Source organism: Suricata suricatta, chromosome 14 (assembly GCF_006229205.1).
Source record: "Suricata suricatta isolate VVHF042 chromosome 14, meerkat_22Aug2017_6uvM2_HiC, whole genome shotgun sequence".
In the NCBI taxonomy this organism is placed as follows: Eukaryota; Metazoa; Chordata; class Mammalia; order Carnivora; family Herpestidae; genus Suricata; species Suricata suricatta.
The window spans coordinates 46,711,481-46,737,793 of NC_043713.1; the positions used below are offsets into that span (position 1 = coordinate 46,711,481).

Genomic DNA, 26,313 nt, shown 5'->3' on the forward strand with positions numbered 1-26,313 from the left:
GGAAAAAAACTGCTTAAGATAGCATTGCTTAATTTCACAAAGAAGGGGTAGCTTGGTGCCAGGACATAAATTAGCATAAAGAACAGTAGGAAACCACACAAAGAACCAATTCTAAAATGCTCTTCATGTTTAATATCTTAAAAAGCATGTTCACAGCACACCCCAAGAATGCCACACAGCAATGGTTTGCTGCTCTTTGTCAAACACAGTATGTCAGAAAACAAAACAAAAAATTCCTTAAATGGTTCATGGTTTTTAAAATTAGTTCTCTGAAATTTTTGTAAAGCCAATAATCACCAGTGATCTAAATCTTTCAGAGTAGTAAACATTTCAGAAATGTAATAAGTCTATCCAAAGTCCCACTTCTCTGAAATGCAGTTAAAAGCTATATAACAGAAACAAAAATAAATATTTTTCTAGAAAGAACATTATTTGGCATCTTAAAATAATGTTAAAGAAGCTTTCAAGTGTTTTTACTTCCCAGTACCAGACAGAAAGTCTGCGTTTTCAGTAGCAAAAAATTTGGGTCTTTGAAGTCAATTTGACTTCAGAAATAGGAGGAATGATTACACTGTAGTTAATGAACTTCAGTCCTAACAAAGCCAATGTACTCCTCAATTATAGTGCTTGATTTATAGAAGTGACATCCAGCCAGTACTAAAAATTAAGTGAGGTCAGTTCAAATTACTTGGTTAATTGGGTGCACGCATTATTTAATACATACTCTTCATCATGTGACTATTTAATATTTCTAATTAGTTTGCTCTATTTCACAATCAATCAGTATACAGCCTGAATGAAATGTAAATTGAACTGTTTCACTGATTTCATTAAAATATGTCAAACATAGTTCATTATATTCATCCTTCCAGATAATTTACATTTTCATTACAAACACAAAACAGGTGCACCATGAGTTCTACCCTGCCCACTTCACCTAAATGTAGAAAAATTGAAAGTTAAATTTAAAAACTCTGAAGAGTTAAGAAGCTCTTATATATTTCTCTTTCAGAGACCTGTGCTGCCTTGTCTTGGATAGGAGTATGGAAAAGAAAAATTTGGTTCATATTCATGATGTATCAATAAACTTCTATTTCTGTCAGTCATTTTACAACCAAATTTCCATTTCTATCACCTACTCAAGAGAGGAAATTTTACTTTAGAATCACAATCACAATCGGGGAAAAAGAATCGAGAAGGGCTAGTTTTAGGCCAACAGAATACGTGAAGAAAGAAGACAAATCAGGGAGGTGAAGTACGTTGTAATAAAAGTCTCCCTTGGAAACACACCTGTCCTTTCCTCCCGTGTTTGGAAATATTACCTAAGTTTTAAAAATTCTCATCAAAACATTTTATACCACGATTCCTGTAAAATCAGGTTGATTTCAGCTGGATGACCTGCAGCTGTTAAAGAATCATACTATCCTGTTCATGAGACGAGAGGTAGTGACATTTTATTCTCCCAACACTGAGCTACAAACTCCACACATCTGGCATCTGAGTTACAAGGGGAAAAAGCACAGAAGCACCATTGTACACTCCTCAGGTTTTGGTATTTCAAGTCACCCATCACTTCATTTGCCACTGGCAGCTGACAATCGCCACTGTGTTAACACTGAAAAGCAGTGGGGTTGGTGCTATTCGTCATACAGGACTGGCGGACCGCCGTCATCTTTCAGAAACGAAGCAGCTTTCCTTCCATTCTTCTGAACGTGATCTTCATTCATTTTCTCCAAAGCTTCTATCTACAAAATTAATACATTGAATCCATTTATCAAAATCTCACTTCACAGAAACCATACCTCAGATTGAACCAGCATTTTTACTCTCTTACTAGGTCTTTCCTAATGATGCTGGCCTTGAATTGGACAGTGTGTGACACATAGTACAGCATGTCACAGACATGTATTACAGCGTGACACGTACACGTATGTTTTTTACTTGCTTGTATCACTTGGATTAATATTTAGTGTCTTTATCAAGCTAGTAATTAGGATCATAGGTCTTACTATGTACTCTATAAAGCTCTCAGGAAACAAGAAAAAGGAAATCCTAACGTTGGTTCAACAACAGTAGTATGCCCACTGACTGGGCAGCCGTACTGTGCGAGAGGTCAGAGGTCAGCCATACCATCTGCCTGTTCCTTTTCCTCTGCCCGTAAGTTCCAGCACGGCTCGGCCAAATTCAAATCAGACTGAGGAGCTCTGCAACAGACTCCAGAATCATTCTCTGCTTTGGTATACTGCTGGGAATAATTAGCTATTTCACTTTTTAATTTTTGTTTAATATTAAGATAACTTCTCTGAAGGGAAGTTTTTTGGGCTTTTTTCTTTTGTTTTGTTTTTGTGGCTCTATAGTAATTACTGGGTATTTCTAAGCATGAGCACTGCTAACTTTCTATATTCAGTTAAGGGCAGCGACGATGTGTTACTATTTTCTGGATCACCCAGTGTCCACCAGCCCAACTCCTCACTCGTCAACAGAGGCAACAGGAGTATACTGGAAATGGTGTTATTTGTCCCACTTAACCAAACTGTGAGCTCCCTGAAGAAGTGTTTTGATGTAAGTCTCTCCTAGGGTTTAAGCCCGGAAAGGATCAAAAACATCTCAAGGAAAGAATATCTCTAATTTTGCTTTTGAGGGGATAGAAGAATAAAATGAGCTCTGGGCTTCGGCTACCTACTCCATCCTGACCCTTATTAGCAAGCTGAATGAATCATAGCTGCACACCATTTACCTCAGCTAAGAAATCAGCTTCATTATCTGCTGAGATGTTTAAGCCCGAAACAGCATTAAAGAGTTCTCGTTCACCAAGGGCTTCCTTTACTCCTCCTTTCTGGAAAAACTAGTAAAGAAATATAAATCAGTAGGAGATGTTATAGCAAGGGTCTCTTGGAAACAATAAAACAAGGAAGAGTCTACTTGTAAGATACCAAGGAATTCCTCCCATAATTAAAATTTTTTTAATGTTTATTTTTGAGAGAGCGAGAATGAGAGTGAGCAAGGAGAGGAAGACACGGAATCTGAAGCAGGCTCCAGGCTTTGAGCTGTCAGCACAGAGCCCGATGCAGGGCTCGAATTTACAAACGGTGAGATCATGACCTGAGCCAAAGTTGCATGCTTTACTGACTGAGCCACCCAAGCACCCCTTCCATAATTTTTTAAAAATTTACTTGGGGGGGTGGGGAAGGCACACAAGCAGGGTAAGGGCACAGAGAGTGGGAGAGAATCAGAAGCAGGCTCCTTGCTGTCAGCACAGAGCCCAACATGGGGCTCAAACTCACAAACTGCGATATCATGACCTGAGCTGAAATCAAGAGTCAGACACTTAACCAACTGAGCCACCCAGGGGCCCCCCACTTCCATGGTTTTCAAACCACAGATTTTCCCATTTCGAGTTAAACTCTGCTGCTCAGGTTCTACTTGCTTTTTGTCCTCTCGAACACAGGCATGCTGCCTTCTGGGTTTAGTTTGTCACAATGTACCTTCCACAGCTATAAATAAGTAGCATGTATAAAATTGGGTGGCACTGCTTTGAATGTGTAGATTCAAAATATTCACTAAATCCTGTGAATTAAAATCTCTAAGTAGGTTTAGATTATTTCCAATATGAAGTTATTCTATCATTTAGAAAGATCATTCTCATCTGAATCTGTGGCTAACAATTAATTTCCTTTAGAAATAGCAAATAAATGTGACCCACTATGTGAATACTGAGCTTTACCTCCACCAATCTCTTTACCTCATAGAAACAGTGATCAGACAGTGTCACTAAGACCATTCTCCTTACAATGTAATAACGGTGGCAGTCAGCAGGTGGGCTTACTAATTCCAGCTTCACTTAAAGCACTGTGCATGTATTAAAGGTCTGCAGTCAAAATAAAAATTTACTCCCTTGCAACTTTAATTCAATAGCCCAAACGTGAGACATGCAATCAAATTGTTGTTGAAAATGAAATCTGACAAACTGATCTTTGTAGCTTTATCCTGAAAGAAGCTGTTAACCAAACCCTTCCTTCAATTTCTAAGAATATGACCATTTGACTTATCTTAGGAGAAAAAGATCCGAAACTGTTATACCCTATAAAGCAGATAACCTAGTTTGCATGCTTACCTGTGAGACATTCCTACAGTCACGGAACAAGAACTCCAGGCCATGAGGATGAGTTGGTTCTACCGACTGACTGACATCAATCAACCAGACCTATTTAAATGTAGAGCATATACTCAGGACACATTCAGTGATTTACATCAAGATATTTAGTGTGGACAGCAACGACATGTGCTCACCTTCCCAGCATGCCACAGCATGTTATACTCACTGAGGTCGGCATGTACAAGGGTACATTCATTATACAGCTGCTGCATCAACTGTGAGGAGGCAAGGCAGACATTTAGGATATGAGCAATAATTCTAAGGTACCTATGCAACTAAAATATCTAGGCTAACCAATACTTTCCAGAAAAAGCAAAACTATTTCCTCTTTACTTTGTACAGTCTAAGACTGGGTGGGGGAACACTGAGACAATGGAGGGGATGAGCAGGACACTCTATTTCCTTGTCTATGTTACAGCAACAAGATCAGGAGATCAAGCGGGGCAGACCAGGATTCCCACAGGCTACGAAAGCAGCCATGTTATGGTCACAGAATAGAAGATCTAAAAGGCACTTCCCTTTATAAAAGTGGGTGAAATTTTTTTTCACCATTTTATACAACGTAAAAAGTACTTCCTGCCAGACACAGTGGGGAAGAGATATTCTTACAAAGTAAGTGGCATTACATATTCATTACTGATTTTTGATTGTAGAAATCAACATTGTTTTATTTCTCAGCCTTACTAGAATCAAATAGGAAATATATATCATTCCTTCATTTCTTCCCCAGCCCAAAGAAGCCAAAAAATGAACTTGACTTTCCTTTCAATATTTTCCTACTGGAAGCAGAGAAAATTGGATCATCTCCCTAGCTCTGTCTTGAAAAATTATTTGGATAACATTTTCACATTTACATCAGCTACTGCAGGATGTGAATGCTTTATGCAGAGACCACATAAAAAGCATAGAAGCTTCTCTACTGTTCAAAGGAATGACAACACTATCAGTAACATTTTCCTAAGCTGGAAGGCAGATGGAATGCAGTTGCTGTCCTGAAGTATAAATGGCTTCAAGGTTCCCGACGCGTGCCTTCCAACCCTAAGAGCTGCGCACTCTCAAGACACCCTTCGCTCCAGCCTCGCTCGGCTTGCTCTGCCCCAGCACTCTCAGCCTGAGGCGGGGTCTGCGCCCGCCCACTTCCCAACAACAGGCATTTTCTCAGCTCTCCGGGCTTTGACATTCAACAAGGCATACAAACTAATGAGGCATCTGCCCAGTGTGCAAATGTCCGCTTCTATTTAACCTGTGGTTTTGTGAATGGGAGCTTCCAGGTCACTCATGCTAGCCAGTGAGGCCTCATGGACCCCTGGGTCTACGACTGTTCTAAAGTGACTCAGGACAGCAGCATACTGATAGAAAGACAGGTCTCCAATGTTGATGTTCCTTTACAACTTCAGTTTGTCCTTGTTACATCACCTTAAAATAGGACCCTTTCAGGAAAGTTTTTAAAACTTAAGCAAAATATTTTTAAAAGGTGGTGTGTGAATGCTGTGAAAAGCACAACTTACATGAAGAGTTTGGTAGTAGGCTTCTTTCATTTCTTCACTACTGAGCTTTACTTCTTTTAATTTAGGGGCTGGAACTTGATCATGGCCAATAAAAGACATAACTAAAATGTGTTTCTTGAGTAGCACAACTGTTGGACAAGGAATTCCGGCTGTCTGCATTCTATACAGAAAGACATAATTAAGGACGTAAAAATTAGATGGAGAGAATATCTCACTGATTCAACAAATATCTAACAAGGGCCTGCGATGAGCTGGTACCATGTTCTACCCGGGGAGTAGGGGATGCAGAGACAGTAAAACACAGCTTCCACCCTTACAAAGCCCATGCACTGCTAGAAGGCACAGAGAGGTAAGGAGACAATGCCATGTGGCACATGCACTGGCAGAGGGGTGGGCAGGAGCTACAGGAGCACATGGCATCGAGGATGCTTAGTAGAAGAAAGAGGTGAACAGGAATTAGCCAGATTAAGACAGTGTGGGGGGCATGCTGGTCTAGGGTGGGAAGGAGCTGTGGAAATGCATGGAGGCATTCAAGAGCACAGTCCATTTGGGGAATGTGTATCCATCAACATAGTTGGATTGAATCAGAAGAAGGGCAGCGTGGGTTGAGGTTACAGCGGGGGGAGCCTCACATCGGAAAAGGCCTTTGAACTTTACACTCAAGACTATAGGAGCTATTAAAGAATTTTAAGAATGGCAGGGATAAGATGTCAGAAGTATAGAAAAGAGATTGGAGGGCAGCAAGACCTCTGAAAAAATTACTCTATTTAGAAGTTCTACTAAGTAGAAGAATTCTGCCACCAATAAATATGGATAATTACATTTGAAAGCAAAGATCTTTAGAAAAAACTAAAATCAAGCTTTTAATAGATTAAGATATGAAAAGTTTTATTCATGAGAAATATTATTATGTTATTTGGTTGATAAAACTAACTCTTTAATTGCTCAGAGAACCGTGGAACAAGTCTTAAAAATTAAAGCAAAATGCAATTTGGTCAGACTCTGCCTCCACCAAATTAATAAACATTAGATGTAATAAACATTTTCTGAGACAATTATTATTTACAATAAACCTAATTGGAAGCTGAAAAAGACAGCATGTAGACATAAAATCAAATGTCTAGGCAGAAAATGACTTGTTTCTCTCAAACTTTACTGAGGAAAGAAAAAAGAAAACAGCTTATTCATCCCAAAAGTATGAATTCAGAGCATGTCTGGATGGCTCAGTTGGTTAAGCATCTGATTCTTGGTTTCAGCTCAGGTCATGATCTCATGGCTCCTGAGTTTAAGCCCCATATCGGCCTCTGAGCTGACAGTATAGAGCCTGCTTGGGATTCTTTCTCTTCCTCTCTCTTTCTGCTCCACCTCTGCTCATGCTCTCTCCCTCTCTCAAAATAAATAAACTTAAAAAAAAAGTATGAATTCAGGTTATGTGCAAGGTGATATTTTCTTACAGAAAGCCTCATTAAACACTAGAATTTTGGGGCACCTGTTTGGCTCAGTTGGTTGAGCGTCCAACTTCAGCTCAGGTCATAACGTCAGGGTTCGTGAGAGTCTGAGCCCTACATTGGGCTCTGTGCTGACAGTTCAGAGCCTGGAGCCTGTCGGATTCTGTGTCTCCCTCACTCCCTGACCCTTCCCTGCTCCCATTCTGTCTCTCTCTGTCTCAAAAATAAATAAGCATTAAAAAAAATTTTTTTAATGAATTGTCTCCCTCTCTCTCTGCCCCTCCCCCACTTGCGCTCTCTCTCTCTCTCTCTCTCTCTCTCAAAAATTAATAAACATTAAAAAAAAAACCTACAATTTCAGGGCCTTCCATAATTTCTATAAATAAATTTCAAAGAAAGCATTTTTTTTTTGCCTGGCTGGTAAGCATAATACAGAAAGGTAATTACCCTAGATAACTTCTAGCACAATGAATTTTCTTTACCTTGTGAGATTGTGCATTTCTTTTTCTGCCCACATGCGGATGATCTTACGTGGATTTAGTTTACTGAAGCGATCTTTAAACCTGAAATCATCTTTAATATATTTGTCACGATTCTTAAACTCATTAAGGGTTGTTTTAAATACCTTGATGGCACATTCTGTAGGTATAACTTTACTATCTTCCTTTTCATCCTCCATGCTAAGTGGAAGAAAAAAGAAATAAGTCAGTATAAGTTGCCAGCTCAGAAGTAAAACAATTTCAAAATAAAAATTCTATGATATAAACGTAGGTCTACCTCATCTAAGAATGTCAAGCCTTGGTCTTTTTTTAAGCTTTCAAGTTTTGGGTATTAATAAAACCTTAGGATTTGGATTTTTAAATAAAACATTCAAATAAATTGCCAACCAGTTTTCAATAACCCATAATAAAATAATCTTTACCTAAAGACAATGGAATCAAACATAAGGAACAACTAAGACATACGTATTTTAAAATAGGCTACAATCTACCTGGGATGGTTTATGGGCAAAACTCAATAAAAGCAACAAAACAGAACAGCTTTTTTAAATGTCCCTTTCACTTCTAGCAGATAAAAAGGTAAGTAAAGGGGTCCTTGCCCTAGGAGCATGGAAGTACATGAACAGGACAAGTCCCTTTGGACTGGGAAAGCCAGGTAAGGCTGCAGGACATAGGTGGCAACTGAAACAGAAGCAGACGGATGGGTAGGATATGAACAAGTACTGTCACAGTATTAACACAGCGGAGTTGGAAACTAAGGACGTGTCTGAGGAGTAACGAACCCTATAGTTAAGACTTGGCTGGAAAGAGGAAATGAAAGAAGTCAGAGCTAAGGGATAAGATGGAGGCAGATGTGTGCAGAGCCCTGCCTGCCTGGGTGAGAAGCCTGGACGTATTACCACAGGTGGCAGGAATTCCCAAGGACTAGAAACACTTCATGAAGATCAAGTCAACGATAATGTCAGGATGGAAGGAGGCAGAAGAGTCCAGAGGTTTGGAACCTACTTAGGAAGCTAATATAATGTCCCTCCATAGTATGCCATTGAAATGACTCGGAACATGGTAGTGGCAGTGTGGACAGAAAGGAGGACAGAGAGAGAGACAATATTTACCTTTAAATATGTGAAAAGATGTTAATCTGGAAAAGAAGGGAACTATATTTCCAGAGGATAAAATCTAACTCAAACTCCCGACCTCTTCCTTCTGTACCATATTTTCCCAGCTGACTCCTCTTCTGCTGGTTAGCCTCAGAAGGTCAGGGTTCTTTGACTGTTTCTCTAACTGTCTTCTCTACCTGGGAAATTTCATTTAGCCCCATGGCTTTGAATATCGTCTATCTACAGGTAACTCCTACATTTCTACCCCCATCCTGACTCTCTCCAGAACTTCAGACCCATTTACCTGTTCCCTATTTGAATCACTCGGATGTCTAGCAGACATCTCAAACTTAACATGTTCAAAACTAAATTCTTGTTAACTGCACCCTAAATTTGCCTTTCTTCACACTCTCATCTAGTAAATGGCACCAGCCAGCTGCTCGGGCCGAGAACGCACCATCTCACAGCCGTCCAATCCAACAGCACACATTGCTGACTCTTACCTTCAAAGCACATCCCTATAGCTTCCTGTTCTTCATTTCCACTACACCTCCTCAGTCCAAACCCACTGTGCCCTCTCATTTAAACTACAATAACTTTTTGATGGACCTTACTGCTTCTTCTCTTCCCCTCCAAGAATTCATTTTCCACACTGCAGACTGAGTAATCTTTTAAAACAAAAATCAAATCACAGCTTTGGATCCCGCTGTACTTAAAGAGCAGGCTCCTTACCCTGGCTGAGAGGGTCCTACCTGACCCTCCTTACTTCTCCAGCTTCCTCTCTCCCCTTCACAACCGTGTTCCCCGAATGCTCGCTTTCTGACAGGCCCTCAGAGATGGCAAGTTTGTGCCTGTCTTAAGCCATTAGCACTAGCTGTTCTCGAGTTCAGAATGTTCTTCCACCTGATCTTTAGACTGTATCCTAGATGTCATTCAAATCTTGGTTTAAAAATTTTTTTTAACATTTGTTTTTGAGAAAGAGAGAGTCAGAGCAAGGTGGAGAGAGGCAGAGAGAGAGGGAGACACAGAATCCATAGCAGGCTCCAGGCTCTGAGCTGTCAGCACACAGCCTGATGCGGAGCTCGACCTCACGAACAGTGAGATGGTGACCTGGGCCAAAGTCAGATACTTAACCAACTGAGCCACCCAGGTGCCCCTCAAATCTTAGTTTAAATGTCACTTTATCAGAGAAGTCTTCCTGTCCGACTAATAAAAAGCAGTCAACCGGTTGCTATGACATCACCATATTTTAACTACCGTAACACACAGCTGATGTTTTTGTTGATGTGTGACTGTCTTGGTAGGGGGCGTGGGTGGGGAGGAAGTACATTCTATTAGCTCACAGATCTTCCTTATACCACTCATGGCTATATCCCTACTACCTGGAGGAGTATCTAGCACATGCTAGCTGCACAAATATTTGGGAATAGATAATTCAGTTTTTAGAAGACAAATTAGAGATTCTATACCAGAAAGAAATTCCCAGTAATTTAAATATGGTAAGACATCTCTGGTTTTTGAGATAAGCTCCCTGTCACTGCAACAGGTTAACTATAAGCTAGATGAGACCCTATCAAAAATACCATTGAGATTCCTTATTCAGAAGGTATCTAAGATAGATTCTAACTTACAAGATTCATAAACTTCCTTGTCTCTTAGTAAATTACACATCACTCTGTCTAGCTTTTAAGGTCCTCCTTACCAATTTCTAATTTGCTTACATAGTTTTATACCCTGTTACCTCTAAATGTACACATTCTATTCTCATTGTCAATCTCCTCATTGCCTAAACTTCAAGCCTCCCTTTTCAGCCCTTTTATTCTTTTAAAATAATTAAATATCACAGGTAAAGCCAATGTTCCCTTGTTTACCACCCAGGTAGTTTTATTCCTTATTCCACCTCTCCAGAGGCAATCACCATCATGAATAATATCTTCCTACTCTTTCTAAAAGACATATACTCACCTACACAACCATCTATGTTTAAAAATCCATATGTATTATTTTCTAACTTTTAAAAGTTTAATAGATGGTATACTGTAAATATTAAGCAATTAGCTTCTTTAACTCAACACCAGGTTGTTGTTGGGTTTTGTGGGTTTTTTTGCCTAATATTTAAAATTTAGGTTGAGATCTAATTTCATCATGACCTCGTTCTTGAATGAAAATGGCAAGGATCCTGTTCTGTTCACTATCCCTATCCCAGATGAAGTCTCCCTTGTGCTGCATGAAAGGGAGGCATGACCAGGACCTGCAGGGACCTCCAGAAGTTGAGAGCAGCCCCCATCTGACAGTCAGCACTAGAGACCTCAGGGCTACAGCAGCAATAAGCTGAACTGTGCCGAGGGAAGAGGACCCGAGCTCCAGAAGGGACTGCAGCCCCAGATGCCGCCCAGAGCAGCCCCGAGAGAACCTGAGCGGAGAGCCCGGCTGAGCCTCGCTCACTGGAACTTCCAATCAACAGAAACTAGGCGTTAATAAATGAGTGTTGTTTTAAGCTGCTAGTCTGTGGTAATTTGTTACATAGCACAGAAAACTAAAAACTTTAAAAGCATTTACACTCAGGGAACCTGGGTGGCTCAGTCAGTTGAGCATCTAACTCTTGCTTACAGCTCAGGTCATGATCTCAAGATTAAGTGAGACAGAGCCCCACATCAGGCACTGTGCTGACAGCGTGAAGCCTGCTTGGGATTCTCTCTCCCTCTCTTTCTGCCAATCCTGCTCTCTCTTTTGGTCTCTCTCAAAAATAAATAAATATTTTTTTAAAAGTCATTAACTCTCAGTTGTAGAAAACCAAATGCTCTCTAGTTTTGCTAACTTACAAATGCCCAAGTACAGATTACAATACCAATTCTGCCAGAAAGAAAGAGATATCATTCATTATCATTAGGTATAATGGAAAATGGACAAAGGAATAAACAGGGCAGTTAACAAGAAAAAGGAATATAAATGGACATAAAAGTACTTGAAAAAAATGTACACCTTTAATTATAAATAAATGCACACCAAAATATCAAAATGGTACTTTTCATATTTTACACTGACAAAAAATTAAGTTTGATATTACTAAACTTTAATGAGGATGAGGGGAACAGGTTCATACTGCTGCATAAATTAATTAACTTTCTACCAGGGCAATCCGTCAATATCTTACTGACATTTATAGAATGTACAACCACCAATAGATTTGACTAGCTCATAGGAAAAATCGCATTTGTCCTACCAGTAAAATTAAAAGATAAACTCAAATTCAAGATTTCTGGCCTTTGGTGTGACATACAAGAAAAAAAATTTTTTTTTTTATTTTTAGTAAAGCAAGATATGCTGCTTGCTACAATAGCCAGCTGGTACTCTCCATTCAATGAGGCATTCCACTATCCAACAAAAAGGAAAAAAAATGCACACAGTATTTGCCCAAGCAATTTCAAAGCTAGAATTCAGCTTAAGAGGGGTGCCTGGATGGCTCAGTTCTTTAAGCATCCAACTCTTGATTTTGGCTCAGGACACAATCTCACGGTTCATGAGATCGAGTCCTGCATCAGGCTCTGCACTGACGGCATGGAGCCTGCTTTGAATTCTCTCTCTCCCTCTCTCTCTGTTCCTCCCCAACTCATGCTCTCTCAAAATAAATAAATAAATAAACTTAAAAAATATATATATTTGCAAAAGCACACCAAGGTAGATGTACAAAGATATTCCTATCTGTGTGCTTTATTACATAATTCTCTTTTATCAACCATAACAGTATTGCTATAATGTTCTCTTCTTGGCTATGCAATAAGCCCATTAACATAATGGAATAGTACACACTATAAAATGGGCTGGTACAAGCTTAGAAAGATCTAAGGTATAGTAACTGAAAAACTAAGATCATGACCAGACAAAATAATCTATTTTGTATAAACAAATTAAGGGATATATGCATAAAAATTCCTGGAAGACTAAACTAAAAACTGTTAAAACACAGTGGTTATCTTTGAATAAAAGACCTATGTGAAGACAATTGGTAAGATGGAGGCTACTTTTCATTTTAATACTTTCTGTAGTTTTAATTTCTACCATGAGTAATCTCTCATTTTAATTTGTGTCATTAAGTTATATCTGTCTGGTCTTAGGGAACCCTTAGGTAAAATTTGGGAAAAGGGTAACAAAGCTTAAAGAAAGAAAGAAATATTTATGAATATTAATATATACCAGGCATTATCGAATTTATGATCTCTTATCACCACAAAAATCCTATGAGATAAGGGTCAGGTTTTGTTTTGTTTTTTTAAGTTTTTATGTACTTACTTTGAGAGAGAGCTGGTAGGGACAGAAAGAGAGACAGAGAGAGAGAGAAAGAGAGAATCCCAAGTAGGCTCCATACTGCAAAGTGGAGCCGAATGCAGGGTTCAAACCCACAAACCATGAGATCATGGCCCATGCTGAAATCCAGAGTTGGACGCTTAACTGACTTACTGGAGCCATCCAGGTGCTCCAGTAAGAATTAGTTTTTAAAGGAGGTTTAGTAATTTGCTCCAGATCTCATAACTTGAAAAATATTGAGCTATTTTATCCTAATATTCATTTTAATCATTTTCAATTTTAAACTTAACATTTTAATTTAATATGTGATTACACATGTATGTCTCATCTGGAAAGGAGGATTAGTTAAATACTTAAGAAAAGCAAAGGCAAGCACTTGACCAATAATCGTTTGAATCCCCTTAAGTATACAGTAAATACACTCTGAACCTAAAAGAGTTAGAATTCTGTAATCTATCTTAAGGTTTTTGTTTGTAAATATTATTAAGGTAAAGGAATAGCTGAGGTGTAGTAAGCCATGCTGGTTGACTTCAATGGTAAGTGACCAGATGATTTCACATTTCTGGCTTAAGCCTATTCTCTAAACAGGCTCCACTTTAAAAAGTGTCTTCCTCATGTTATTCTAGACTCATCTAAGCCCTTGTAACAAAAGCAGAGTGAGTAAGATCTAAATAGTGGAAGATCTTCACATTTTCCTTACATGATGCAAGCATTTAAAAAAAAACTTTTTTAATGTGTTTTTATTTCTGAGAGACAGAGCACAAGTGGGGAGGGGCAGAGAAAGAGGGAAACAGAATCTGAAGCAGGCTCCAAGCTCTGAACTGTCAGCACAGAGCCCGATACAGGGCTCAAACCCGCGAGATCATGACCTGACCCAAAGTCGGTCGCTTAACCAACTGAGCCATCCAGATGCCCCTGTGCGTGCATTTAAAGTTGGTATTTCTTGGGGCACCTGGGTGACTCAGTTGGCTGGGCGTCCGGCTTCAGCTCAGGTCATGATCTCACAGTTCGTGGGTTCAAGCCCCACGTCAGGCTCTGTGTTGACAGCTAGCTCAGAGCCTGGAGCCTGTTTCTGTGTCTCCCTCTCTCTCTGACCCTCCCCTGCTTGTGCTGTCTCTCTCTGTCTCTCAAAAAAAAAAATAAAATAAAAATAAAGTTGGTTTTTCTTAAAGGATCAGAGTTACAAAAACAAGAATCAGTAACTGATCTAAGCATATCCCACTCAATTTGGTACTAAAGGGCCCTGTAGAAGAAAGACCCAAGTTCAAACTTTGCTCTGTCACTTACAGCAGCCTGTATGGTATAATATGATAACAATAATGTAGAAAAAAATATATACATAGAAGAAAGACTGAAGAAGTCTACACAAACTGATTAATGGTAAATCCTGGATGGTGGGATTAGGATGATTGTGTTTTTCCTTGTACACTCCTTATATTGTCTAGAGACTTTCTACATTACCTTGCTTGCCATGTAGCACTGATTTTGTATAAATCCATAAATATTGGGGAGAAAGGGCTAAGATTTTATCTACGCGAGATACTGCATTTTGCTCATTTACCTCCCGCCATATGCATGAAAGACAACAGATTCCTTTCCTGTACTAATACAGCCAGTGATTGTCTCCAACATTCCAGAGTTGACCATTTTATACATAAGTAAACGGGTCTTAGGATCAACTGCTTTTTCCTGCAAAAGATAAAGCACTATAAATGAAAATGACTGGTAATAACAAAGTATCTTCTGAGCCATTTCTAGTATCTAACATTCAAAACATATACTTTTTACCTTTAGAATTTATCTAGATGTATATATAACAGGCACCTAAAAGAGTATGTCAAAATACAATTCATTTCTGTAACTACAACTCAATGCCCCTCAAAGTGAATATCTACAAGAACTACTAAATATCAGATACTAGCTTAGTCATAATAATGTTTTATCTTTAAAGTTTAAATAGCTGTGCTTGTAGTTACTGCTGTTTTTCTCAAGTTTTAAAAATCACTTTATTCCTAAGATATTAGACACTATCATCACTATGATAAACCATCAGAGATTAAGTTATTATAAATGTCTTAGTGTAACAGAAACCAATATTTTAAAATCTTAAAACATTCATATTCAAATTAATTGTGACCACTAAAATATTACTTTTGAGTAAGTGATTAGTAACTGCTACATCAAATCTGAAAAGTCAAACAGCAAAGCTACTTGGGTTTTATTTATAACTCTGATTTGAAAAGTCAATCGCATGGAAAAAATCAAACATGTTTTGTTTCTTCCCCAAATATGAGGTTTTCTAATATGAACTTCCAATCAAAGAAAAAAAATGTAAGAAAACTCACTGCAGTAGAATGCTCCTTTTTCTCATGGAGGCGGGCACTCCGACGTTCTTCTGAGTAGGCATGTTGTTTTAAAGCATTGAAAACATGGTTTGATAGTTTTAAATCCATTCCAATTCCATCGCCTACCTGAAACCCTGGTGCAAACTGCCAAAAAGAAGTAAAATTAGTAAAAGGGGGTGGTAATAAAAAAAAAACAAGAAGGTCAGTCTTTACTTGGAACAGGTTTCTTACTCAATGTGTGATTAGGCTACAAAAGCAGAGCCATAGGTATTACAGGAAAAAAAAAAATAAATAAATGAAGTGGCTCATTAAAAACCGCCACAGAAAGAAGAGCAAAGCTATTGAAGAAAAGCACAGAGAATACTGAACCTCATCTAAAAACATTTTAGCATATGCTCTGCACCTTGCTTTTACATTAGACAAAAGACACATTATATTTTGAAGCCTACACCAAATCTTACCAAAGAAATACAATCTTTTAATTATTTTTGAAAAGTAGGTTAGTATATAGCAAGCTCCGCCCACATGATGACAATTATGTTCTAGAGCTGCACTGTCCAAGATGGTAGCCACTAACCACTGTAGAAATTTAAAGTTAGGGATGCCTGAGTGGCTCAGTTGGTTAAGCGGCCGACTTCAGCTCGGGTCATCATCTCACAGTTTGTGGGTTCAAGCCCACATCAGGCTCTGTGTTGACAGCTCAGAGCCTGGAGCCTGCTTCAGATTCTGTGTCTCCCTCTCTCTCTCTGCCTCTACCCCGCTCACACTCTGCGTCTATCTCAAAAATACATAAACGTTAAAAAAAAAGAAATTTAAAGTTAAATGTATTAAAATTAAATTAAAAATTCAGCTCTTCAGCTGCATCACCCAAATTTCAAGTGCTCAACCGTCAAATGTGGTTACTATTAGTTACCACAGATACAGAACATTTCTATTATCAAATAAAGTTCTACTGAAGAAGGGTGTTCTGGAGTCAAGTCTGGCCTATTTCTAGAATTTAATAAGTTTACAGGGTGCCTAGCTGGCTCAGTCAGTTGAAGCGTGTTACTCTTGATCCTGGGGTTATGAATTTGAGCCCCACTTTGGGTGTAGAGATTACTTAAAAATTTTTTTTAATTTAAATAAATAAATAAATAAATAAAAAGTTTACTTAACAAGTATTTGTATTCTAAAGTCTAAATGCTTTCTTAATAGAAATACCACAATATTTATAAAAAAGAAAGTATGCTAATTTTTCTTCTTTTTCTATTTCTTAGTTACATTTTATGTCTGATTTTGCAGAGGCAGTTCAGGCATAAAATTAAAAAATTCAAAATGTATAAAAGAGTATAGTAGAAAGTATTTCTCTCTCCCATTCCTATCCCCCAATTGCCATTGTTCTGTTTCTTGGGTGGGGGGTGCTATTTTATGGAAAATATTATGCTGAAAAACAAATACGCTACTTCCATAATAACTTTTTCTTAAATTTAAAATCAGCACAAATCAAACCAGTTTTCTTAATACTGTTGTAGAATTTCATTCTGAGGTCCATTCTCATTAGTGTCTGAGATTTCATACTGCTACATTATCATCTAAAACATCTTTAGACCCATCCTTATGAAGGCTATTTTTAGAAATTTAAGATATTGTACTTATTTTTTTAAGTTAATTTTTAAATATTTTTACAGAAGCATAGTTGATAAGACTAGAACCCCATTTTTTTTTAACTTATACCAATAAAACTCTTGATTCAGAGATAATACTTCCTGTAACTTACATTTTCCATTCTGGCTGTATTCTTTCTCCCACATACTACTTCATCATGTTTGGTGGTGATGTCTTTTCCTTTTCCAATAAAACCCTTTTTGGGAGTAGGAACTGGTTTTGCTAAAGGCGATTAAGACAAGCCAAGTTTATGCAAAAATAGCAAAGACTAAATTGCCGCATCAAATATTGTCTGAAAAGATATCTGAATCTAGTAGTAAGTTACCAAATGACATTCAAAGATAAATGTAAAATACAAGGATCCACTGAACTCTTAGTGTTCCTCTGTCCCTGTCCTATGCCACCCCCTCCCCACTGGCCCCCCGGAAAATAAAAGCGTCGGTACCTGGTATGTAGGGATCATCACGAGTGTCTTGCCAGTCAACCTCATCCTCAGAGCTATCGCTGTCTTCATAAGGATGCACTTTTCGATAATTTTCAAAGGAAATGGAAACTTAAAAAGGCAAAAATAGTTGAAGATGTATTTAGAAGCATATTATAAGCATTTCTTGCCACCCACTGGAGCTGTCTTAATAAGATCACAGTACCTTTACTATCTCCATTGAATTTTTTTTCTTCACGCCTAAGCTGTGCATCAAATTCTCTGTCAAATTCCATCTGGAGCATCTGAGCCAGCATCAAGTCGCTGGAAGTGTCAGTGTTTTCTCCAGTAATAAATGGTCCTTCAGCAACACTATTCAAAAAAAAGGCAAGAGAAACTAATATAATGTGCTTGTGTAAACAGATGCTACCACTTATGAGAGAAGAGTGGGCCTTTTCACTGTTATAAACTGTACTGAAGAAGCAATGGAAAAAACTTGCCCAAATCATTCACATTCTCTCCAGCTGCGCTCTGACTAATGGTAGGCACCTGTGAGAGCACCGACTAGGGTTAAGAGAGCTGCAGGAGAAAGCTAAAGAGAACTATATTAAATCCAAATTGAGACTCAAAATTCATTTGTTCTGTGTTCTGAAGAGATAGCATATATATGAAAAGATAAACTATAAACATTTGATCAAAACTGTAGCCTACTTCAGTATTTGCTAATTTGGGGATCATGTGATTCAACTATTGTAATAACTAAAACCCAGAGAAACAGAGGGATTTGACCAGGATAGTACTGACAACTAATTATAGAATCAGGACCAAAACCCAAACATCAGTCAACTCCCAGAATGGTGCTCTTTCTACTACATTGCTTTTCAAAATGTTATTTCTTAATCACTAACCATGACAATAACTAATTGAATCCTTAAACCTTTACAATAAGTTGCTAGACAAAATAGTTTCTTAGTAAATTTTACTTACACAACTTCAGGAAAAGCAGCAGATTCTTCTTTTAACTGCAATTCTTTAGCCAGCTGTTCACTCATTACATCAGCCAAGGAGCAAGATATTGTGTTTTGAGGTGTAGCCCACGGACACTATTTAAAGAAAAAGAAGGGGTTAATTCATAATAGTGAAAAGTACCTTCCAAACTTGAAAATAAGGCTGTCTTTTGAGAATTAAACTAGTTAAAATCAACCCAAAATAAATAATTACCTACTTATAGAAATCATCCTGGGACACCTGGGTGGCTCAGTCCATTAAGTGTCTGACTCTTGATCTTGGCTCAGGTTGTGATCTCACAGTTCATGGGATCAAGCCCCACATTGGGTTCTGAGCTGACAGCATGGAGCCTCCTTGGGATTCTCTCTCTCCCCCTCCTTCCCTGCCCCTCCCCTGTGCGTGAGGGCACGCATGCACTCTCTCTCTCAAAAAAATCTTAGAAGTAAAAAGATCTCCCATCTCAAACCTAACCAAAATAAATGTAGACTACATTTGCCAAAAGCACTTTCTAACCTGTTAGGCAGGTATGTCCTTTTTTTTGTTTTGTTTTGGTAGGTGTGTCTTTTTAGCTGAGGAGGAGTTCATATAACCATCTTTGTTCCAATTCCATGCTCATCAAATAATCTTGATTCCCTCTCTTTTTTTAAGATTTTATTTTTAAGTACTCTCTACACCTAAGGTGGGCTCAAACCCACAACCCCGACACTAAGAATCTCATGCTTTACCTACTGAGCCAGCCAGACACCCCTGTAGTTTCTCTTTTAGGAACAGACTATATCAACTAGCACAATTCAAAGCCCACTTAGAAGTTATACTTCATTCCAATTTAAGGAGTAAGTCTTCTACATGTCTAAAGTGTGTGTCAGCCCCTCACAAGACATCTGGGGATATACTAAAACAAAAAAAAAACCAATGAAAACCAATAAAAACTACATTTCTGAACTACAAAAGCTGAGAAACAGTCTTGAAACACTACCATGGCAACAAAGCAATATCCTGTGAGAGACTCTTGTTGAACAATCACCAAGTTGGCCTTTCTCAGTGACATCATTACCTCAGCCCTCTTGACATACAAACTCTACGTTTATTTTACAATTCCTAATTTTTGAGGAGGTAAGCTTTACTTAGCAGCAGCAAATGATCACATTTGATAGTCTAGTGATTAAACCATTAATATTGAATAACACGTCTAAATCTCTCTTGAACTGACCCAGTTTTCTCTGTCTCCCTTCTGAGATTCTACTCCAAGGTATCACCCACCCAATCACCAGACTACTCTAAGAGAGTGCTAACTAATCTTTCTGGTTCCAGTCCTGCTTGTTTACATTTTCCCTACCACGACACGTGGCTTTTCTAAAATGCAGATTTGATTAGTTCAGTTTCCTTACTTACAGCTCTTTCATTGTTCTGTTTCCCACTGCCTTTAGGATAAAGTTCAAACCTATCCCTTAACTACTGGTGAGTGTCTCATTTAGAATATAGCATATGATGATATCTGTTTTAGCCACAACGCTTATAAATCAAGTTTAGGTCCTCTAGCTGGCCTTGTTCAGATTCCACAGCATTGAGATTCAGGAATTTTTTTGGTTCAGGTTGTTAAGGTGAAGCTTTTAGGGATGATAGATGATAACTATATTTATGCCTAAGTGAATGAGAATCAAATTTCATCAAGTCTTAACCCGAGATTAATGAGATGTACCATGCCCCCAGCAGAATTACTCCAGCCTTACATGAAGCCAGATGTGGAGAGAACAAGGGAGGCTTCCTCAACTGGGGTGACTTTCGGTCACTCGGATCTTATCAGCAATTGAGCACTCTCCTGGTGAGGATTTTGAGGTCTGGAATCTTGAAGTTCTCTGTAATCTGGAGAATACAGCTTGCTCTTTGCCACATGACCCCTGATGACTTCCGTCTCAATCCTCCAGTTAGAATACATAATGCTGCCCCCTAACCTAGATGCCTGGTCTGATCAGTTTCAAAGTCCAGGTTCCAAAAGGCAAATGATTGTATCCCCTAACACAGATCTGTTGACCACATTTTGCAATAACTAATAGCAGAATTACAGACAACACTGGAATATTCACTGTATCTGAATCACTTGCCTAATATACAAAACTTGCATAGATTATTCGAGACACAGCAACTGTGTAATTACAGTATCACCCCCATTTTATAGATTTAGAAACTGAGACACAGGAAGGTTTTTTTTATTCCAAATAACACCGCAGATGGAAGGGCTGAGATTTAAACCAAGGCAGGAGGACTTACGAGGCTGCCCTCGGCAGTTTACTATACTGCTTCTCTAAGCCCCGTATTGGAATGTGAGCAGCACACTCTGTACTGCCTGCAGTAGGAAATCCAAATTCCTCAATGAGAAATGCCCTTCACTATTTCACCTACTTTATCTTTTCAGTCTCAACTCTTACCTACCCTATGCTCTAATAACAATAATTATATGCTAACTATGGCATACTTTCACCCCTCCATGCCTTCACACATGCTCCTCTCAGTGTATTTTCTCCCTTCTCTATTTTCCCCAATAGTCACCAACTCCATAAGGCTCTCTCAATTTCATGGGACAAAACCAGATCCTTGCCTTTGTGTTCCCAGACCACTGTGCACACACCATAAGTGCAGGACCAATGACCGTATTACTGGATAAGCCATAATACAACATGAGCCCCTTGAAGGGCAAGGTCTTCTCATTCTCAGAGCCCAGCATAGAGCTTCAGACATAAATAGACACTCGGGTATTCACTGAATAACATGTGCCAAGAAGAAACACTGGAAACATTTCACAGAACTGCCAGGCTGTCCCCAGTAGAGGCCTTTCTACACCTCTACTATTCTAACATCCCTTTCTCCATCTTGAAATCGGCCCCTCTGGCTAGCCATTTCTGGTGCTTCTAGCTGTTTGTCAGCAGTAAATTAATTTTACCAAGATCTTAAATAGAGTATTAGCCGACAAGTTCTCAGAAGAGGCAAAATTGACAGGTGGTGACTTTATTTTGAGGCAGAGACTGACTTAAACCCACGAGAGACTGAACCAGAAAAAGAAACAGAGACCACAGAGCACTAAGATATCCTAACTGCCTGCTCCTCCTGACCTTGCTCCTTGGAGCCTTGTACTCTCGAGCTGTACTCCCCTTCCTTGAACCTCTGCTGACCAGCTCAGCTGGGCTGACCCACACCAGGGCAACTTCCATGAGAACAGGTAAACAAGGCTTCACAAAGGTTGCCCAAATTCCTCAAACCAGCAGTCAAAAGGCCTCCATAAAAACTTTTGGGCTGGAGGGACACCTGCCAGACAGGGGCCAGTCCTTCACAGGCACAAGAGGTTCAACTTCTCAAGGAAGCCTCAGACAATTTACTGGGGGCTCTTCCTTTGCATGGGCACCACAAGGTGTATTTAGAGGAATCCTCTGTCATCATCTTGCAACTCTTCAATAAATCAAACACTCTGTGTCAATAGAGAAACTTTGTCAAACTTAAAAAAATAAGCCCTCCATAATCTTTCCGCACCTTCACTATCCAATGTCCTTTCCCATTATTCCCCTCATCAACATAAACTCCCCAAAGCATCACCATCTGATGGGAACCCCGCCCAGCCTTTCCTAGTTAGTTATAGTTAGTTATTCTGCTCCAAACATGACATCTACCAAGCCCTTAACCGGCTCCCTGATTCTTTCTCTCCTCTTTGCTAAAGGCCCCTGAAACCTGATCAGTTTCCCTCTCCTCTAGGAAACCCACCACTGCTCCATGGAGTTCTTTATAACTACCACATTCTTCAACTCCAGGCTGGCTGCAGACTAGAAGGAAATTATCCCCCTTCCCTTCCAGCTCCTAAAGATGCATCCTAGCTGCTCATCCTGCAAACAACGTGGGGAAGAATCAAGTAAATAAAAAGCAGCAAACATGAAGGGGGCACATAGTAACAGAAATCCAGTCCTCAACTCGAAGCAAGCCAAGAGAATGATGACCCACAGGAAGGTCTCTTTTCTGCCCATGCAACTAAGAGATAGAATCTAGATAAAATATTTAAGCGGGTAATTTTACTTCTCAAGACAAGGGTCTCTGGAAAACATCATCTGGATCTATATAACACTAATTTTTTTTAAATTTTTAATGTTAGAGTACTTTCAGGTTTACAGAAAAATAGCAAAGATGACACAGAGTTCCCAAATATCCCACACCCAGTTCCCCCTGTATTGGTTGTGTACATTTGCCATAATTAATATACAAATATTTATAAACTTTATTATTATTAGTTAAGTCCATACTTTATTCAGACTTCCTTAGTTTTTTTGTAAGGTCCGTCTCCTACTTCAGAATCATTATTAATCCAGCACACCATATAACATCTAGTCTCCTTAGGGGACGTCCCCCTTGGCTGGGAGTTTCTCAGCCTTTGTTTTTGATGACCTGACAGTTTTCAGGAGCACCACGAATTAATTTTTTACAGCTCTCTTTCCAACAGAGCTATACATTTCTTCCCTTCTACCTACAGTTTGCCAATTCTCCCTTCTTGGAATATGTTAAAATTCTTTGTCTATAATAACAGTTAGGCATTTTATAACTGGCACCCCAGGATCCTGGAGAAGGGGTCTCCAAGATGCTTTCAGGGTGTCTGCGAGATCAAAATTATTTTGTTCTAAGACATCCTTTGTATTCTTCACTCTAATTCTTTCAAGAGCACAGAATGGAGGGGGGCCTGGGTGGTTCAGCTGATTGAGTGTCCAACTCTTGATTTCTGCTCAGGACGCTGTCCCACGGTCGTGAGATGGGAGCCCTGAGTCTTGCACTGTGCTGAGCATGGAGGCTGCTTGAGACTCACTCTCTCTCTCTCTCTCTCTCTCTCTCTCTCTCTCTGTGTCTCTCCCTCTCCCTCTCCCTCAGCTCCTCTTCCCCTCTCACCCTCTCTCTCTCTCTCAAATAAAGAGTGTAGAGGGGCGCCTAGGTGGCTCAGTCGGTTCAGCACCCAGCTTCGGCTCAGGTCATGATCTCACGGTTCGTGGTTTGAGCCCTGCATCGGGCTCTGTGCCGACAGCTCAGAACCTGGAGCCTGCTTTGGATTCTGTGTCTCTCTCCCTCCCTCTCTCTCTCTCTCTCTGCCCCTCTCCTGCTCACACTCTGTCTCTCAAGAATGAATAAATGTTAAAAAAAAATTTTTTTTTAAAGAAGACTGTAGAGTTTTCCAGTCTCCATCAGATATGATGGCTCCTGGAATGTGTACTTGATATTCTTGCATTTTCTAAGGTAGTAGGTTTAGGACATAAATGTGTATTTTTATTTTATTTATTTAAAGATTTTTTTTTTAATGTATATTTATTTTCGAGAGAGTGTGCATGCAAGAGAGTGCACACAAGCAGGGTTCCGGCAGGAGAGAGGAGGCAGAGGGTCCAAAGCAGGTTCTGTGCTGTCAGCAACACGTGTGATGCTGGGCTTGAACTTATAAACCAAGAGATCGTGACCTGAGCCGAAATCAGATGCTTAACTGACTGAGCCACCCAGGTGCCCCTCAACATGCATTTTTAAAGATTAGTTCAGTTTGTTCTCAGTACATCTACTGTGTTATTAGCCCTCTTTGATTCTGCCTGCCATAACTACGCGTCTGTGAGAACGGATTCTTCACATGCTTCAACTAAAACATACACAACAGACTAAACGAAAAAAGGTCTCCTATTCAGTCAAGTATTAAAGAGATTTGCAAAAATACAAACCAAAACTATGCCACTAATTTTTCTTTGTTTGTTTTGGAAGATGAAGGAAGAGGTTACATATAAAAATGTTATTTGTATTAACATATACCGACTTTTGTAACACTCAAAATTTTTTTTCGTATCTCAGTTTTAATTTCTGATATGACAAGTATCATTAGATGTAACCAATATCAACAAAAATTGTTTGGGGTCCTCAATGATTTTTAACAGTGTAAATTTGTCGTAACCAAAAAGTTTTGGGAATCGCTGGCCTTTGACATTTTTTCCATTTTTCAAGACCTTCCTCAAATCTCTACCTCTTCCATGAAGGCTTCTATAATTACTTGGGTCTTCCAAGCAGGAGAGGATTAAGAAATACCTGCAGTATCTAATTGTTTTCCCTGAGAAAATGCTGTCTTCCCAGCAGAACATCAATAAACCCCAGAATTACTTTTTTGTTGATGAAACTAAAACTTTTTATTTCTGATGAGTATCCGTAAATGAAATGACTGATAATGAACATTTTATTATTGTTCTAAATGAACAATATTTATTATTTCTAAATGAAATTTGTCATGACATTATGTATTCTGACCAAAGTTTGTCTTGTTTGGCATTTTTATCAGCCATTAGGTGACTGTTCTAAATGAACAATATTTATTATTTCTAAATGAAATTTGTCATGACATTATGTATTCTGACCAAAGTTTGTCTTGTTTGGCATTTTTATCAGCCATTAGGTGCTTAACTGGATTAATTTAACATGTGAAGTATCCATTTCTTAGTATTTGGCTACTGATTTCATATTTTTATGTCTGTTGATCATGGCCTTATAAACAGGACTTACTAGAAAAAATTACATGAAGTAACATGTAGATGTAATCACATGTGCCAATGCATTCTCTTAATTCTCCCTGCAGTTGTAGAACTTTCATAACATAAAACTTTAATTAAACTTTCATACTTTTCTTAATAGCTAATTATATCCCCTTTCTCTGTCAGGACCTAGCCTAAAGATCTAATAAAACGAATGACCCTTCCCACAGAACAAATATTCTGTGACAGCATGTGAAAAACCATTAAGAAGCTATAAAAGTTGTATTCCTTCACATTAATTTGAGAAACACAACATCCCAACTGAAGCACTCTTGATTTCAAGCAAATCCTCAACAAAGCGGCAGAAGAGTCTTTTCCTCCTTCTGATGAAACTATCATGCAGAGGAGCAGACCGAAAACCAGAAATCAAACGTGAAATAAGCGTAATAGTTGGCCACTACAGGAAAAAGCTTAAACGTTAAAGCCCAGGCAGATCATGAGAATTCATAACCGTTTTTACAGTATGCAGTGCACACGAGTAGTAGTTTGAGGGAAAAAGGTGCGTCCGGATTTACCATTTACTACTTCAAAAACAAGAAACTAAGAGGGACAAGCGCATTTGTCAACAGCTGCCTACATGGACTTTGGGCCGGGCTTTCGGTGTATTACTGGGCTGACTCACTTGGCCCATGACAAACAAGATAGTACTTGTTTTCCCTCAAACGTCAGAGTCTCTAAGCCAGCCCTGCCCAAATATTTGCTACCGAGGTTCACAAATCAAGGTGCAGAACTAGAGAGAGCCCAAACCAACAAGAGTGGCCACTGGCAGCCCCGGCCGCCCCGCTAAGCTCCCCCATGCCACCCTGGCAGCGCCGTCCCCCGCCCTCATCATCCGAGCTCGCCGGGGTCCGGCTCAGAACTTCCCTCAATCGCCTGCGGAGCCGCCTCGGTGCCTGTCACCCTCTCCGGGCATTCCGGGACGGCCAATGAGTCAGCCGCGACCGCCACTCACTCACTTTACTGGGTTCCCAGGCCGCTGCGGATCCAGGCTCAGGCGATGCCACTCCGACCAGATCCATGTTATTAAATAAGCCAGCGACGAGAACAGGGAAGACAGGTGGCCGGACCAGGAAGCAGCCTCCGCCGAGGAGACAGGCGGCGGGGCTGGGGCGACGGGCTGCGGGTGCCGGACCCGAAGTGACAGATGGCTGCGCGTCCGCGTCCGGAACTAGATCTCTTCTCTTCCGCCCTCTCCGCTGGGACCGTGGCTTCTGATAGGCCGCCCACCCAGGGCCCCGGTTTTGCCTCGTTTCCCCGCCCCCCGCGGGCCGCACTTCCGGCCGCTGCCCCTGGCCCTGGCTGCCCT

The 26,313-nt window shown here is 39.6% G+C and overlaps 1 protein-coding gene across 1 annotated transcript; it reads right to left on the reverse strand.

The window, feature by feature from the left end:
* Positions 1-1,428: 1,428 nt before the first annotated feature.
* On the reverse strand, positions 1,429-26,221 carry RIOK3 (RIO kinase 3). The gene is made up of 13 exons (XM_029921816.1): positions 25,964-26,221; positions 18,412-18,527; positions 17,651-17,796; positions 17,449-17,556; positions 17,116-17,225; positions 15,360-15,503; positions 14,576-14,703; positions 7,595-7,792; positions 5,665-5,824; positions 4,291-4,371; positions 4,115-4,204; positions 2,738-2,845; positions 1,429-1,745 (listed from the first exon to the last, which is right to left on the reverse strand). Exons 1-13 carry the CDS (start codon positions 26,024-26,026, stop codon positions 1,638-1,640), a joined length of 1,560 nt encoding a protein of 519 aa, XP_029777676.1. The 5' UTR covers positions 26,027-26,221; the 3' UTR covers positions 1,429-1,637.
* Positions 26,222-26,313: the final 92 nt, after the last annotated feature.

Bases quoted from the DNA above. Each gene is read 5' to 3' on its own strand.
- RIOK3 (XM_029921816.1), bottom strand. From the start codon at position 26,026: ATGGATCTGGTCGGAGTGGCATCGCCTGAGCCTGGATCCGCAGCGGCC. The intron at 17,226-17,448 runs GTACCGACGCTT...AATCGCCTTTAG, and splicing joins TGATGATCCCTACATACCAG to CAAAACCAGTTCCTACTCCC. The intron at 1,746-2,737 runs GTAAATGGTGTG...TTAATTTTGTAG, and splicing joins AAGCTGATTTCTTAGCTGAG to ATAGAAGCTTTGGAGAAAAT.